The sequence below is a fragment of the Olea europaea genome, chromosome 1, assembly GCF_002742605.1.
Source record: "Olea europaea var. sylvestris chromosome 1, O_europaea_v1, whole genome shotgun sequence".
In the NCBI taxonomy this organism is placed as follows: domain Eukaryota; kingdom Viridiplantae; phylum Streptophyta; class Magnoliopsida; order Lamiales; family Oleaceae; genus Olea; species Olea europaea.
In genome coordinates this window covers 6832560-6851204 of record NC_036237.1, presented here as the reverse complement: position 1 = coordinate 6851204, position 18645 = coordinate 6832560, and the positions used below count along the sequence as shown (strand labels likewise).

At 34.6% G+C, this 18645-nt stretch overlaps 1 protein-coding gene across 1 annotated transcript; it reads left to right on the top strand.

The window, feature by feature from the left end:
• Positions 1–10292: 10292 nt before the first annotated feature.
• LOC111391157 (conserved oligomeric Golgi complex subunit 7) lies at positions 10293–17727 on the top strand. Its single transcript, XM_023016339.1, has 10 exons — positions 10293–10757; positions 11151–11240; positions 11345–11464; positions 11556–11657; positions 11825–12105; positions 13546–13691; positions 14573–14771; positions 15404–16088; positions 16370–16702; positions 17182–17727. The coding sequence occupies exons 1-10, from the start codon at positions 10473–10475 to the stop codon at positions 17458–17460; spliced, it is 2520 nt and encodes an 839-aa protein (XP_022872107.1). The 5' UTR covers positions 10293–10472; the 3' UTR covers positions 17461–17727.
• The last annotated feature ends 918 nt before the right edge of the window (positions 17728–18645 follow it).

Genomic DNA, 18645 nt, shown 5'->3' with positions numbered 1-18645 from the left:
TATAAATATTCAAAATAATTTATTTAAATAAGTAATTAAATATAAATAATCTAAACTAGTAATTAAACATAAAATAAACAATTTCCATCAAAAAATAATTATATTTTAAATAATAAACAAATAAAAATAATCAAAGTAAGTAATTAAAATTTAGATAAACAATATAAATAAATATCTAACTTCTAAAATAAATATTTAAATATTTAATTACTAATTAAAATAAATATTGAATAAACTAAAGAAAAATAAAACAAATAATTAAGTATTTACGTTTAAATATTCAATAAATAAGTTACACAAACAAACGAAAATAATTAAATAAACAATTATATTAAATAATTAAAATTAAGCATTCAATAAAAAATTAAAATAAATGTGAAATAAATATCTAAAATTTGAAATAAATAGTTAAATATCCAAGTTTAAATGTTCAAGAAATAATTTAAATATCCAGTAAATAAATAATTGAAACAAATTAAATAAAGAATTGAAATAAATAATAAAGAATTAAAATAAACTATGAAATAAATAATATTACAAAAATTAATTTTTTACCTTTTATAATTTGTGGTCTAATTTTTAATTCATTTTCTTTATTATCTGTTATTTCGTGCGTATATTACTAACAGTTCGGTTAGTTGAATTTTGTGACATTATGTTTAAAATGTTCTAACATTTGAAATTTTGTAGGATGGATTACCATTTGGACGCCGCTTTGAGACAGGTTCCTAATAAAGTTATGTCGAATTGTAACTTTACCAACTTCACAGCAGTGTTGGATTCATTAAACGAGGAGCACGTAGAGATATTACGTCGATCATGCATATGGCCCTGTATGCGCTGCGCTCTGTAAAGTTTTCTGGACAGTTGATCAATTCATTCTTATGTCAATTGCTTAAGTCAGTTGACGGAGATGCACTCTACTTTGATCTTGGAGATAAGATTGCTACATTTTCCATATTCAAGTTTGCCCTCATCATTGAGTGAGATGTACATGCGAAGAGGCAGTAAGGGCCAGTATCTCAATAGATAAGAGGTTGCTGAATGATTATTTTAATGGGCACACGACAGTGACACTGGTGCAGTTAGAAAGATGCATTCAGGGGATGCGACCAGATGTTCGACAAGTTGAAGTTGGGATAGTGTTTATACTCGAGAGCGTACTGAAGTGTTATCAGAGAAAGACATCAATTGACTTTTTCATTTACAAGTTGTTGATGATATCGATACGTTCAACAGCTATCCATGGGGGTAGAGATGCTTTGTCGATACTTTACGCGTCTTTAAGAGGGGGCATTCGATACCTAGGAGAGATAGGCCGAAGCGTAAGTACGATGTATATGGGATGCCGTTAGCTTTGCAGGTAAGTGTTTAATATAATGTGTTATCTATTTTTTTATTAAACTGTACATATAATAATCGTAATTGTTGTAGATATGAGTCTACGAGACTGTCCCCATCCTGGCTGGTCGGTATGCGAGGAGAGGGGATACATGCATCCCTCGGATGCACCGCCGACAAGCACAAGAAAAGTCCCTTGCAAAACGGTTATCATCTATCCCTGACAATCCTGAGGTATGTATTATACATTTGCATTTTCTGTTGTATATCATTTTCAAAATCTCAATACGTGGTCAGTAATTAGATGAAATGTCAATATGTCAGCTTGAAGTTCTCACTGAGCTGACACAATCGATCAAAGAGGAGGATAAGACATATATTCGTGATTTGTTGACAGATCGTGCTGTTCGAGAGAGGCCTGAGTCCATCGTCGATCGGGATACGGTATGTTAATTGAATATAATTTGTTGATGATCGTTATAATTTTTTAATTAAGTTATTTATTTCTAATGTTCATTTTTTTAGGAGCACCGTCGATTATCACCTCCCTCGAGGGTGCCACATTCCCCGAGGATGTCGTCTCCGTCGAGGGTGTCACATTCCCCATCGCCTCCGTCGAGGGTATCACCTCCCTACATGAGATCATCGTCTCCTGTGTCCGGACACTTCCCACGTGATCTGCTGTATGTAGTTAGAGTTCTTCCATTGATGATATGTTCTGACTTATGATGGAGATCAGAGGCGACGTAGCTGACTTACGAGATGAAGTAACTGACTTATGACATGATGTCGAGATGGTGTACAAATCGGTTTAGGAGACTTTTATGCTGAGGTTGTAGCGATAAGGGACGACATAGTAGGCCTGCATGGGACTCGCGGGTATCATGGTGAGACTGACGAGTATCGGGATGGAGGGGGTGGCGGAGGGACACGTGGCTATCGAGAGGGAGGGGGTGATGGAGGGTCCGATGGTTATCAGGGCCGAGAGGGTCAGATGGAATATGTTGACTCGTCGTGGGTATCGGATGATGCATTAACTTCATATCTCAGTGGTTCGATGAAGATAGATAGAGGATCGGGCCCCGATGGAGATGGAGGTGGATGGAGTACCCGAGGCGGAGAGGGTACTGGAGGAGGAGGTCGTGAGGGTATCGGAGGGGGAGTGGGTACCCGAGGTAGAGTTCGGGAAGGTGCCAGAGGAGGAGGTAGGGAGGGTGTCGGAGGAGGAGGTCGTGAGGGTGTCGGAGGAGGAGAGGGTCCCCGAGGAGGAGGTCGGGAGGGTGCCGGAAGAGGAGGAGGTACTTGAAGCGGAGAGGGTACTATCTCGGACGCTAGACTCACTGGACGTAGTTTTTGTATCGGAGGGGATGAAGGAGGTGGTCCTGATGGTAGGTGAGGGGGTACCGGAGATCGGGAGGGTGCCGCGTACTGTTGACGTGCCGGAGTTGGTGGTCGGCAAGCGGCCAAGGGTGCCATCACAGTACATCATTTCTCCATTTACCGCGGAGGCGAAGATGAAGAAGTTCGTCGATGGCACACACCCCAATTTATTCAGGGAGGTGGACCACGCCAAGTGGAAAGCGTTCAAGATGGAGTGGAGAGCAATTATGCTCGGGTAAGTACTGTATTATTCATTAAGTATTAGTACATTACGCAGACTCTGACATATCTCTACTGCTTTTAACAATTTCTTTTTTTATTTTTTCAGAGCTAACCGCAAGATTGCTTATAAGACAATCTCGGACGTTTACAAGTGGTTTCATGACATCACCACTTCAGGGGCTTTGGCTCGCCGACGATGTAAGTGAAGTAGTAATATTGTTATTTATTACGTATACATATTTTTAAATTTTGAATTTATGAAATTAAATAACTCATTTTTTAATTGGTGTTTCCTGATGCAGGACATTGACTTCGCCATGGATTTGTTACAAGATCAAGTTGAAAGACATCCAAGATCGTTCCACATTTATGGCCGACTCATATTGAACACCGAGTTCATATGTGTCGTTGATATTGAGTACCATACGCTTTAAGCTATAGGTAGCAAGTACATTGTGCCTACATACATGATGGAGTGGGTCGTAGGGATGTGGTCGAGTGTCGGGGAAAAGCCATGGGAGGGTTGTACGCATCTGTACATCCCGGTGTGTGTGAATCATCACTACATTGTATTGTAGAGGAGATTGTATTCGCTGACTCGACTATGTATGTGTACAACCTCTATCATTTATGCCTGACACAGCATCAGCTTGAACAAAATCTGGAGTCGGTATCTGTGATGGTCCCCATGTTGGCTAGACAAGCGAACATCACTGTGCAGGAAAGACTGGCCACCGTGCGGGACACGATGACGATGAGACAGCAAATATTTTAAGTGTTAGTTATTTTATTTTTTTAATTTACAACTTACGTTTTAGTTAGACGGTGATGTGCTAATACAATATTTTGTAATTGTATAGATGATTGCAACATGTTCCCAATCAAGTAAATATAATTTTTGAATGTAATGTACAAGGTTGATGCAATCAACCATTGCGTGGATACAAAATTGGAGAAATTAATTAGTTTGTGATTTATTTGAATTTAATGGTGATCCATAGATATTGGAGTCGTGTTTTTTAAAAATAATTGTACATATTGTAACATTTAAATATTGTATATTTCATTCATTCATTTGTAATTACGAAATAATTGTAAAACGTCTATTATTTTTCTAATATTTAATTTTTATTTTGTAATTTATGTGTTTATTTAAATATTTCATGACGTATTTATAATATTTGAGTATATTATGGAGAAGGCACCGTGTTTTAAAAAAAATCAAATACTACGAAACTAATTAATGAAATATTGAAATAAAAAATTAAATATAATAATGAACATAAGTAATTAACATTAAGAATATGCATAAATAATTAACATCAATATTATAAATAATATTACATAAATTTCAATTATACATCCGTTACGTTGTCATGCAGAGGGATCTAACTTGTACAAAATCTTCTAGTATGTCCTGTTGCACCGCACCTGTCGCACTTATGAGGTCGGAGAAATTCTTCGGTCGATGGTATACTAGACGTATGTGTACGTTCAGGAGTACGTGGGCCGACTGCTGGTGGCTACAAGTTATTTAATGAGAGAATGTGATCGGGAACTTCCCACTAACTCCATTGGGTACAGGAAAAATGGTTTCGACATATGCTGTTCTCCAAGAACCAATTGTGTAATAAGTACTGCATAAGGTATGTGGTGGAATTTCTTTATACATAGCAACTGTCACTGCATGTGTACAAGAAAAATTTTCAATTGAAACTGTCTACACGTGCACGTGTTATCATTCAGGTCGACGATGTATCCGAAATTACGTGTACATCTCGAGGAGAAGCGAAACTGATCCAGTGATTCTGCATATACATTTCTCTCCACCTCTAAAGTCTTGAAGGGTTTATGTTCCTGAGCCAGGGTTAGCACACTTGTGCAACTCTGTGATTCCTCGCGATGATCATAAAATCACTTTTACAACTTGTCACGAATGTTCTCAAGTATTGCAAGAATTGATAACTCTCGATCCTTCTTGAATGAGGTATTGAGCGACTTCGCATTGTTCGACGTCATCATATTGTATCGACGTCCTAGAAAATGTGATCCTGCCCAATGTTCGATCCTCATCCTTGTCAGATACTCTCATGCATCGTAGGATTTACTTTCTATTTCGACCATAAACTTTTCAAACTTTTGAAAATTGTAAGCCTCTGCAACTCTTCTAAACAATGCAATGATGCCCTTGCCTCGATGCTTGGTCTTCAGATTTTCCTGTATATAATACATACAAAACCAAGATGTGCCTCGGGGAAGACTTTGGCGATACTGTTAATTATTGACTGCCCTCGATCGGTTACGAATGCAAGGTTCTCGATATCCCCAATTACTTTCCTCAATTTCGTGAAAAACCAACACATCGTTGATCATTTTCTCCGTCGACTATGTCGAATGCAAGAGGGTAAATTTGGATATTAGCATCTTGACATGTTGCAATAATCAACTTACTCCCGTATCCAGCTTTAAGGGTTGTACCGTCGACTAAGATTAGGGGTCGTATTGCATTTCGAAATCCTAGAACGTATTGTCTAAGGGTCATAAAGAAATACTTGAAACGATTCTCGTCATCATTCTCAATAAAAATGCCAATCCAGTTTAATTATTCCCATGTTATAGCAAAATCTGACCAATTTAAATAAACAATAATCATAATTTAAATAATTAAATAAACAATATTAAATAAACTGAAAAATTAGCAATTGAATTAAATAATTAATTAGACATTAAATAAAGAACCGATAAATAATTAAATAAATAATTAAAATTAATAATTGAATTTAATAATTAGTTAGACATTAAGTAAACAATTAAAATGAATAATTAACATTTGAAATAAATATTAAATAAATATCTAAACAAAGAAATACCTGGTCAATTTAGCATAACTCTCCTCAGTCGAATCCATCAAGTCCTTCAATGTGCATTTTTTGGCCTTACAAGTCTTTTGATAGCTCATGACCACCTCATACTCTCGACGTACGTCATTAATGATGTCCGAAGGTCTGAGATTGTTTGTGGGTCCTGAAACTTGTGCATTACTTCTCGACCAATGAACCACGATTAGGCTTGTCTGTGATCATTTCGACGAATACCCACTTCGCAAATATATTCCCGTGCATACTTAAGAACTACAAAGAACTCATTCGTATCCATTTTCGTTACTCGCAATCGTTAAAGGCAACTATTGTCAACGCAGATAATTGTGTAAGTCGACTTGTTTGATTTCTTCGCTTTAAACTCAAAATTGTGTTTCAAAGCAATCCGGTGAATAGCTTCCTGCAAATTTTTCTTTGTGTCAAACAGTTGCTCGACATACAAATCTTCATCATCGGGGACTACAGGCGAACAATTAGTGGACCGTACACTCAGTCCAGCTTGTGACATGTCTCAGACGGGATAAAGTAATCAAATTCTCATTTATAAAGTCATTATCTCTTTCGTTGTCTTGAACTACCGAACAAATTTTGTGTGTAACAGTGAGATCATGGTGAGGAGCAACTGTCTCTAGAATAGCCACAACATCATCTTGAATTATCTCAATTGTGTCTCAAAACTTATTCACATTACGATCCCCTCCATCGAAATTTTTGTGTTCACTCTTGGGGATATTCTTTTTCATCAAAGTTACGCAAATAGGAATCACACGTTTCTGGTTCATTTCAATTAAAACCTTCATTTCAGTTTCAGAAGTAACCATTATAGGAGGAATTGAAATGGATGTATGCTCGCCCATTAGAAATCCCAATTCCATGTTGTACTCAAAGGGATCAACTTTCAGCAAGTTTTGTATCTCATTGTACGTTTTTGCATCTGATGTACTTAATGTTATCACAATTACAGTATAATCATGTCTTCCACTCGCCCATTTTCTCACCCATCGATCATTTTTATTCTTTTCAATTTCACCAAAGTAACAAATCAGGACAGCATCTGAGCTCATATTTGCATTACAAAACATTATTTATTAAAAAAATTATAATTACGATAATAAAATGACGAAAAAATATGCTAAGCAAGACACAAAAAAGGGGCCCAAACAGTTCGGGCCGGTTGTCTATCCAACTTTTTTATTTTGCTGATTTTTACTGAACATATGAATTTTTTTCCTCGTTGTTGCTAAAAAAATTATACATCTGTTTAAGATTGTAATAATTTATTTTTCTAAAATTAGACGCTGAAATAAGATTTAAAGATTCAAACAATGTACGAATTTAACTAAAATGAAATTAAAAATATGTATTTATACTTACCAATTTCGAGTGCTGGCTGTGAATAATATTTTTTTGTTGAACTTTTAATAATTTTGTGAGATTTCAATATTCAAGCAGATAGAAGAGAAAATTTCTGTTTAACTGTGTTGGAGAATCTGATAAAAAAAGTAATTTCGTTTTGAAATTTAAGTGGGATTGTTTGAATTTATTAATTTTTTGAAAGACGGTATTATTCTCTTTTGAACAAATGATATGTTTTTGTAATTACAAAACATAATAAGGGCAAAAATGATATTTACTCTGCAAAAAGACCCTTTTGGTGAATGACAAATTTTTTTTGTCAATGTCACAAAGTGCAAGCGTGAGTACAAGCGCGAGTCTTGACAGTTGTCAACAATAATAATTGATGATTAATATATTTAATTACTGAGTAAAGTATTATTTTTGAGTTGTTTTTCAAATATATAAGTACGATAAAGGAAATAAAAATACCGATAATAAGTTTAATTCAAAGTCAGAAATTTAGAACATGATGCTATGCGAATCGAGACTTACACTAAATTAGCACCAACACTAGGAATAGAGCGTATCTTAAATCAATCAAAACAAAACCTTTTTAAGATATGAAATTTTTTTAGAGTTACAAAGAAAGGCGTACAAAAACGAAAATGAAGCATATTAATGAAATAAGAACAATGTAGAAGAGGAATAGCAAACAATGCTAAAGAGTTTAAATACACAAGGGATCACTAAATTGGCGTTGAGGGCCAATAAAAGGAAAAAGAAAAGCATTCGAGCTCGTGACTTGTATAAGTGAGTTCTCACAATCTTGACCATTTTGTCGTGTCAATAATGAGAAATTGAAAATGCAAAGTGTAAATTATATTCAACCATTTGCATTCTTGAAGCACTTTCTGCAATATTTGTTTCGCTTTTTTTAGTGGTGTGTTGCTAGGTCCATACATGGAGGTTGACTTGTTTTATCGAGTCTTTGTTACTTCTATGTCGATTCTAAATTAAATATCCAATGAAAGGTAGCTCACACTAGCTCATGTTGGTAGGTTTGTTGTTATGCCCACACTAACATAGCCATCAATATGAAACCTTGGAACTCGAGACTGGAGATGGGACAAAGAAGCTTCCTACATAAGAAGAGGCTATTTTAAGAAAAATCATAACGAACATGTGTCCACATTAGTGCAATTGTAGAGGTGTTAGCCATAACACCTCATAGTTCATGTAGTCCACCAAAATTAGGCGACGTGGCTTCGTGGTTAAGTGAGATAGTGCATCCAAACCACTTTCTCAAGCCAAATGAAAATAGCTTAGACTAGGAATCTCAACTCAATAGACACTCAGCTCGACAAGAACTCTATTATCAATTTAACGTAAAACTTTAATTAATAGGTTAAACAAGATATGACACATTTCTCAATCCATAAATGATGATCATGAACTTGTAGAAGCTTGATATCTCTATGTAACCCGTCTAACCCTTTAAATATAATTTTCAAGTCATTCACTCCATGCTTCAATCTTGCACTCGATAAAAATCATTCATTGAAATTATAAAGGATGAATCCTTTGAGTTGCGAGTTCATCGAAGAAAAGTTAACAAATAAGTAAAACATGTAGGGTAAAAGTTTTAGTGAACTCCTTATATTTAAAGAGCATCTCGGTTGTAAAAGAGAACATTTTGAAATTTTAAGAGCTAATTTTTTTGTGCTATACAAATTCTTTATTTTTTGCTCTTCATTTTTTTAACAATCATTGATTATTTTTCCTCATTTTTAAAAATGAATATATATTTTTAGATATCAATAGTGAAAATATATGATACAATATGAATCATTCAAGTAGTGAAACATTTAAACCTAAAATTTTATTTAATGTAGTCAAGATAATGTAATTTTTTTTTTTTTTTTGAAAATGAGTGGTTGAAAAAGAATGAAAATTTTTCGATTCATGTATAATATTATTTTATGAAAAATTATGTAATTGAAAATAGGAGAGAGAAAAATGAAATTTAATTTAGTAGGGGCCAAATGGGGGCTAAAATGCTAAACAAAATAGATTGAAGATCCATTTTCTATTAAGGAAATATGTTTGGGACTAGTTCTACAAATTTCCATTATGTAATTTTAGATTACATTTTAAACTATTGGTTAAGCTAAAAATCATATTTTTATTAAATTCTGATAAAAAAGTAATGAAATCTATAATTGAAAAGTTAATAAAAAATTTTAATCCACTAAAATATGTGGCGGAAAGAAGTTTTAGGAAAAAAAAGTGTTTTAAAAAAATCAGGTCAAACGTGAACTTATGATTAGTTTGAATTCCATCTTTTTTGGAAGAATATATATTTTTAATAATGATTATTTGGAGAATGAACAATTAAGGTCCCGTTTGTTTTCCATTAATGTAAGAACAGAAATAAAAAATATAGTAATTATGGATCTCATACAAGATATTGAAATTTAAATATGACGGCTTGATGTGATGAATACGATCATATTTTTTATTAATGGTCAAATAATGAAAAACAAACTGGGACTAAGTACAAAAAATTTTGAATTTATGCGTAAAACTATTTTATTCAGTAATATGTGATTATTAAAATTTAAGTCAAAATCAATAATATATTTTAATCAAATATTTCATTAGGACCTATAACTTTTCAATTATGGGTGTCCACAGTGGAAATTGTGATAAATTTTAAAAACATTCTAAATTTAGATGTTCTCAATTAAGATCTTAATGAATTTTAATGAAATTCAATAATATTTAAGCGTCCGAAATTGAGATTTTAATAAAATTCAAAGAATTTTTTTAAAATTTAAGTATCCTTATAAGGATTTTATTAATATAGGGATTTCAAAAGATTTAAATGGATTTCAAGATTAAAAAAATATGTAATCAAATCTTTGAAATTTCATCACATTTGATTAGATTCTTATGAAATTTGGGAAAATTTATTAAAATTTACAAAATTCATTAGAATTTATAATATTTTAAAATACATCAAATTTTTGAGGACACCGCATTAATTAATTTTTATTAAAATCAATTAAAAATTTAATTTTAATCTCCATTTGCTTTGTAATGAAAAAAAAAAAACGAATTATAAAGAATGAATTTCCCAAGATAGATCATTAAACTTTTCAGCAGTGGAATACAGTTTTCGTCGCTGGATGTGATTTTAGGGGATTCTTTTGGACTGAGAAATTGGGAAGAAATATTCGGCAGAAACACTCAGTTGATTCTATTCTATAATCACTGGTGTGATCGAGCTTCGGAGGAAGATAATCAATAAAGATGATGGTCGATCTGAGCGCGTTTTCGGACGAAAAGTTCGATCCCAAGAAGTGGATAAACAGTGCGGTGCAGCAGAGGCACCCGCAGGATCCGCTCGACAAGCACTTGGTGGATCTGGAAATGAAGCTCCAGATGGTTTCCGAGGAGATCGCCGCCTCTTTAGAGGAGCAGAGTGCTGCTTCACTTCTGCGCGTCCCACGCGCCACTCGTGACGTCATCCGCCTTCGTGATGACGCTCTTTCACTTCGCTCCTCTGTTGCCTCTATCCTCCAATATCTCAAAAAGGTGCCAATTACTGCAGCGTTTTGTTTCTCTCTTGTTTTACTAATTGGAATGTTGGCAACTAGTGGAAATTAATGAAAACTACAAATACGGCGATAATTAATGAATTGCAAATATGTCATTGAGCTACTATTGTGTCCCTCATTCATTTTATGCATTTGTTTTACTAAGTAGTAATTTCGACAATGTAATGAAATTAAAGAAAATACAATTGTGGCTGTAAGTGATAATTTAATCTCTGAATGAATTTGAGGGATGTCATCGACCTATCAGTGTGTCAATATGATTCAAATATTTGAAAAAGCTATGCACAAATCCATAACTATAAAAATGTTAGTATTTTGAATTCTGTCTCACCAATATCATTCCAGGTCTTAATTTTGATTTATTTCTCAGGCAGAGGGGTCCTCTGCAGAGTCAATAGCTACACTTGCCAAAGTTGATACAGTCAAACGGAGAATGGAATCTGCTTACGAGACATTGCAGGTATTACCTATTTTAATAGCAGTTTCTTCTGTTACTGATCCTGCTAACGATTCTCTAGTTATAGTAGTAATTGGTTACTAAGGAGTATGGTGTCATGCGAACAGGATGCTGCTGGATTGACTCAGCTGAGCTCAACTGTTGAGGATGTCTTTGCCAGTGGTGATCTTTCCCGAGCTGCGGAAACATTGGCTAATATGAGACACTGCCTGACTGCTGTTGGAGAGGTAATATTCACTCAATGCATCATAATGATTCATTTAATTACATTGTTAAGGAATTGTCAAATAGTTTGATTTATGTATTCCAAATTTTCAGGTTGCTGAATTTGCTAATATAAGAAGGCAGCTAGAAGTCTTGGAAGAAAGATTAGACTCGATGGTGCAGCCTCGTTTGACAGATGCATTGACCAACCGCAAGGTGGCTTTCTTATTGTTATTTTTGTTTTAACTTCCTCATAATTTTATTTTATTTTTTGTATATGATTATTCGTATTGTTACCTAGTTTACACACACACACACACATTCTTTTCTCCCTCATTCCCTGTGCCTTTTCTATTTACAATTTGAGGTATCCTCCTTTCTAGGTTGATGTCGCCCAAGAAATGCGGGGAATACTCGATCGCATTGGGAGATTTAAGTCTTTAGAGCATTGCTACATCAAAGTCCATCTCAAAAACATAAAGAAGCTCTGGGAAGATTTTGACCTTAGGCAACAATCTAGTAAGCTTGCAAATGAGAAGTATGAAGTAGAGATGCTTTCAAGTAGTCATGATTCACAATTGAATATGTCCACAATTTCATTCTCCAGTTGGTTGCCGAGTTTCTATGATGAAATGCTACTGGATCTGGAACAAGAATGGAAGTGGTACTGAAACTAATTTTTATTTCTTTTCATTAAAGTTATGCTTTTGTTGTTTGATCAAAGTACATAACTTTTATTAGTTTATGAATTTATTTAACAATTGATTTTGTTGAGGATGCTTCTACCAGACAAATAAGCATTCATTTAAAAGGGATACAATAGTAAATTTTTTACAGAAGTTTCAGTTGTGTCAAATCAGAATTGTATTTTGTGGCTAACAAGAAGTTAATCTGCCAACTTGATATATGTTAAGCAGCACAAATAGATAAATTCACCCTGAGCAGTGATTTCTACTGTCTTTAAAATGTAACCCATTATCTTGCTTTTGTAATAGTCTCTTTTTCTTTGTCTTCTTTCATTCCCTCTACTGGTTTCATTTGAAATTTACGTGTTCTCCCTATTCCATCCCCAATAAAATTCAAAAATAGAAGGAAAATATTACCAGACCTCACTGGGAAAGGAAGTTAAGAGTGACAAGAGCATGGCTGTTTGAAATAAGCCAAATATGTAACAGATGAAGCATTAAATGGAGGAATAGAACCAAATCAGGAGCCAAGACCACTGTAAAAAGAGTGAGACCCTGACAGAGATGTAATAAATCACTTCCTGAGGTTGTTTGGACAATCTAATCATCAGAACGAATTGCAATGCTGAAATTATTGATCACCGTCTATTTTCTATGCAAGCTGTCATCTCGACTTTGAAGCTGCTAGTTTAGTAGCAAGGCATACATTTTGTCCTTTTTACAGGAGGTTTTTATCTTGGATAGCAGTTGTTTATAAACATGTAACACCGAATGTTAATGATACATCATTTGTAGATTTCTGATTTTAGTGATATTGTGTAATGTGAAAAGGGAATTTTCAAGGATTTTATGAAGCTCAGCAGGGCTTAATGGTAGTGAAGTTTCTTTTATTTCTTTAAGGAAAAAACAGCCTGGAATTTCAATAATCTGCCTCACAGTATATTCAGGCATTTATATATTTGCACAACATGAAAGTAGATAGGGTAAAAGATTTTGATTTTCTCACAGTATCTGAGCATGCAACTCCCACTCTGTGTGTGGTGCTTTTGTACCCCGCGGATGGAATACTATCTTTTATTTTTGAAACTAACTCTATCAAAAATTAATTTTAATAGCATCTGTAAATATAAGAACAACTAAATAATATGCAGATGGTATAATCTGAGCTTTGCAGCACGCATCCTGTCATAAAATTTGAACTTCTTACACAATTTTGCATTAAACTACTTGCATATGCTTAAAAATCTGCAAACAATTTGTATGCTATTCTATTTCTCCAAGCACGACGTGACCTGCTTTTCTTGGTTCATGGCAATTGCTTGTAGAAGATGCTGCCTTCTTTTTGTTCTCTTCTAGTATTTGCTAAAATTATTCTGACAGAATTTAATCACTCAACACTTCTAAACATTTCTCTGCAGGTGTTTGGTTGCTTTTCCAGAAGATCACAGAACACTTGTTCCTAAGTTGTTGATCGAGACAATGTCCACCATCGGTGCAAGTTTTGTATCCCGAATCAACCTTGCTACTGGGGATGTTGTTCCTGAGACCAAAGCCCTGGGAAAAGGTTCCATTAGAATTTTTTATTTTATCTTTGTCCCTTATCTAAATGTATTTGGAGTTTCAGATTAAGGATTAAAGTTGTTTTTGGTGATGTGATGTAAACGGGGGGCTCGGGATTAGTAGGTTTCAGCTCTACTAAGCTATAGATCAAGAAATAATGGTGCTGTTTTCGCAAGTATTAGAATCAATGCACTATGGGTAATGTGAGGCTTCTGAAGAATCTTTTTCTTGTAGATGTGGAATAGTGGATTTTTATAATTGTAAATATAATTAAGTTCATTTGATTGAGTTCCTTCATCTGGTCATGAAGCATACGTTATTAAGAGTGCCAGTTAGTTACTCCTATAAATTTAAGATGAAAAAGGTTCAATTAAATGAGCCCTTCATTTATTCTAAGCCTGATGAAGTAGTCACTGATGAGATCTTATTTCATGATCAGTGGCTTACTCAAAATTTTGTAACTTAGCTTATTATGAGTCGAGTGAAGCAAACATTAATACTTTAGAATGATTTAGAAGAGATTGGTTTGTCTCCAATCCACTTCTGAGTATTTAACTTAAATGTGAGGGTCTGCTTTACATTGCTAAACAAGCTGTCTTTTGAAAAGAAGACTGTGGTAGCATAATGCACTTCTTCACAATTAGTTTAAATGATATAACGTGCTAATAGTGGTGGTAGTCTGGTACATTTCTTCTTCTTTGGAAGGGTATCATGTTGGCTTCTTCATTTGTAGTCTGACGTCGTCTTCAACAGTAAAGCTGAGATTGCATTTTCAGTTATGGTTTATATTGCATTCAGTCCCTAGATTGCTTCTCTTGACTGTTAACAACTTTCGGTGATGATATCTACTCCGATCCTGTTTTGATCCCATTCTTACAATTTCAGGTATATTAGATATCTTATCCGGGGATTTGTCGAAAGGTGTCAAAATTCAGACTAAACATCTACAGGCTCTGATAGAACTACACAAAATAACGGGGAGTTTTGCTAGGAATGTTCAGCATCTTTTTTCAGACTCCGATCTTCATGTGCTTTTGAACACACTGAAGGCGATCTACCTTCCTTATGAAACTTTCATACAAAGGTATGTGAATGTGAAGTACATTTGCATGGGCTTTTGGTTGTTGCTGCCATGTGATCTTGAAAATGATTTAATTACGTCCTACAGTAGAGTATGATATACTTTAGTGGGCCTCCTAAGAGTTCTTATTGCTAAGTGATGAATGACACAAAGAAAAAGGATACATATAGAGGACTTCAAATTAACTGGTAACTAGGGTTAGTTTGTTATTGTATTATTTTGAATGCTTCTGTAAGAAGACATTGCACGCAGATTTGATTGCTCTATCCTAAAATATTATTCTTTTCTAATATTATCTCCATCCAAAAGATGCATGTAGATATCTTAATTCGGATTCAAATTTGAAGTAAGCCTCGATGTGGTTTCATGGGCAATGGGGAGTAATGAATTTGAATTCTGAAAAATTTTATTGTCATTCTTATGATCCTCTACCCTATAACATAAATCATAGGTTTAAATAGTCTTAGCGGTTTGATTATGCCTTTTTTTTGGGTTAAACATTGAGTTGGTGTATTATGGACTCTGCCGTACTGGAGGATATTTCTTGTGTACATATGATACATCCGACCTATAGATCATTTATGAATCAATTTAACTTGATTTATCAACTTGCTTATTTGTAATTTGTGCTCTAGGTATGGGCAAATGGAGCGTGTAGTGCTATCTGGTGAGATTGCAGGACTTGATCTTAGAGGAGTTACTACTCGCATTATTGGAGTACAAGGAGTCGAACTTAGTGAAACAGTTCGGAGGATGGAAGAGTCCATCCCACAAGTCATTCTACTACTTGAAGCAGCTGCTGAGAGATGCATTAACTTCACTGGTGGTTCTGAGGCTGATGAGCTAATTCTCGTGCTCGATGACACAATGCTACAATACATTTCCACTCTTCAGGGTAACCTAAAATCACTCAGAGTAGTAACTGGAGTGGATGTGTCATCTGATGGTGTTGGTGCAAAGAAGGAAACGGGATCAGATAGAAAAGAAGGAGCTTCACATGCTCGTAAAGTTGATTTTATGTCAAACGAGGAGGAGTGGTCATTTGTTCAGGGTGCTTTACAAATTCTCACAGTTGCAGATTGTTTAACTAGCCGATCTTCAGTCTTTGAAGCTTCGTTGAGGTCAACTCTTGCTAGATTGAGCACTAATTTGTCTCTTTCCATATTTGGTACAAATATTGATCAACACCAATCAAATGTGGCTGGTGCTGATGGAAGTGGGGAATTGTCTATGGCTGGAAGAGCTTCCTTGGATGTGGCAGCTGTCAGGCTTGTCGATATTCCTGAAAAAGCTCGGAAACTTTTCAACCTATTTGAGCAGGTATTGAATCTTTCTTACATTTCCATCTTTTTCAACGAATGGGAATTTGATTTTAAATGAAGTATTTTGGAGAAAGTAAAGCTTAAAATAATTACACAGTGATAGAGCTCTGATTTTGACATGAAACATGAAAATGACATACTGTGACAATAATATAAAATTTGCTTCCCCATGTTTCTAATTCTACCCGTAAAGCTGGCGTATGTGTTTATGGATGCTTAACACTTTCTTATTTGTAATTTGATGTTGTCAAAATTACAAGTTTTTCATGGTTCTTGCAGTCAAAAGATCCTCGGTTTCATGCACTTCCACTTGCTTCTCAAAGAGTAGCAGCTTTTGCAGAGGCAGTCAACGAACTAGTTTATGATGTCCTCGTATTAAAAGTGAGACAGCATTTTAGTGATCTTTCTCACCTGTCCATATGGTCTTCGGTTGAAGAACAAAGTGCTTATCACCTGCCTAGCTTCAGTGCCTATCCCCAGTCCTACGTGACCAATGTTGGCGAGTATCTTCTTACTTTACCCCAACAACTGGAGCCGCTTGCTGAGGGAATTTCTAGCAGTGATGCAAATGCCGAGGAGGCTCAATTCTTTGCAACGGAATGGATGTTCAAGGTAACTGCCCTTCATCATATTTTTTCTGTACTTCCATATGCGCGAGCAGTACATAAATAAATTCACATGCATATATGCACGCCCACAGATGTGTGCATATTGTATGCATTCGTTGACTCCTGCTTATGGCATCTTTTACGGAGTCTCTAATTACAGTCAGATCTGCTGCGAGCTAATTTAATTATGTGCTAGCAAATTGTCTAGGATCAGGTTTGGCTAAGCTTAATAGAAACTTTTAACCTTAAAAGATATTTGCACCCTTTTTCTCACTTTTACGTTAAAAAAAGTTGTTTATTATGAAAGCAACTCTCACCTTTATTTTAAAATAAATTACTTAGTTCCAGTTTTGACTAACATAAATTATTTATATTAAAACTTTGTGTAACTTTTAGGCATGGCAAAACATGCTCCTAATCTCTGATATCATCTTCCACTGAGGTTAATGGTTTGATTATTCCCAACTCGTGCTTGCTTTATAGGTGGCTGAGGGAGCTACTGTGCTCTACATCGAGCAATTACGTGGGATTCAGTATATAACAGATCGCGGAGCACAACAGCTGTCAGTTGATATTGAATACTTGAGCAATGTACTTTCTGCCCTATCAATGACGATTCCCCCAACTCTTGCAACATTCCACGCTTGCCTTTCAACGCCAAGAGATCAGCTTAAGGAACTCGTAAAATCAGATTCCGGAAATCAGCTAGATCTCCCGACTGCTAACCTTGTCTGCAGGATGCGGCGTGTGAGTCTGGAATAGTGATTCACTGTATCTGATGGACGTAAGATTGAGGTGCAGTTCACCGTTTAAATATCAAGGATATCACTAGCGATAGACTATTTTTTTGTGGTTAAATACGGGAGAGAATGAGGTTTGTGTATTCAAGCACCAGAAATTATTCACACTGAAGAAATTCTGAAACGAATTTGTCCCAGAAAGTCTTCTGGCATGCAAGCGTAAGTTTATGTTTGGAAATTTTGTTCGATTTACGAGTGTAATTTCATGTTGGGTGCATTTGATTGCTAATATTTTTTTCGAAAAATGTGTTTTTCCACCAAAATTCCTACTTTTGTATTGTTTGATTGACATTTATTCCTTGAGAAACATTTTCCTACTTTTGATCACGTGATTATATTTTTCTCTAAATCAAGGAAAATATTTTCTTTATGGGGAGTAGGATTTTATTTTCCAAAAAATCCACTCTCTCTCATCTATCGTCTCTCTTATCTATCCACCAATAAAAATGGACAAATATAATATTTTCTAGGTTGAAAATTAAATCAATTAAACACATTTAAGCCCCAGTTTGGCCCCTATTTTATCCAAATTTTAATGATTGAAATAGTGTTTTTTTTGAAAAATGTGTAGTTGAAAAAGAATGAATTTTTTTTATTTGCGTGTAATATTATTTTATAAAAGATTGTGTGGTTGAAAATAAAAGAGCGAAAAAATAATGAGAAAGTGAATGGGAGCCAAATGGGGGCTTAATTGATAATTTTTGTGGAAATAAGTTCTTGGCAATTGTCTAGAATTTATTTTTTTTTATACAAATTTCATGCTTGCAATCAAATGCACTCTTAATGTTTTTAGAGAATAAACACAGCATATATAGATTGATGTTTCTTGTGGGATATGCATGTTTTGCTAAGCTTATAAAAATTTTAGTTACAAGTTCTATAATTATTATTACTTTGTTTGTCGAAGTTGAAAATAAATAATTACTTTGAAATTGATTTTATATTAGATGTTGTAAACTAAATTGTTGGAATTGGTTCAAATAATTAAATGAAAAGGTGTGTAAAAATTGGAAAATGAAAAGGGGTGTAAAAGTGGAAAATGAAAAGGTGTGATTACGTGTCAATTTCAATCAAATATTTGGGCTTGATCCGATGGTCAAATTATAAAAGTAAATAGACCAACGTATTCTGCTCGTCGAGTAGATCG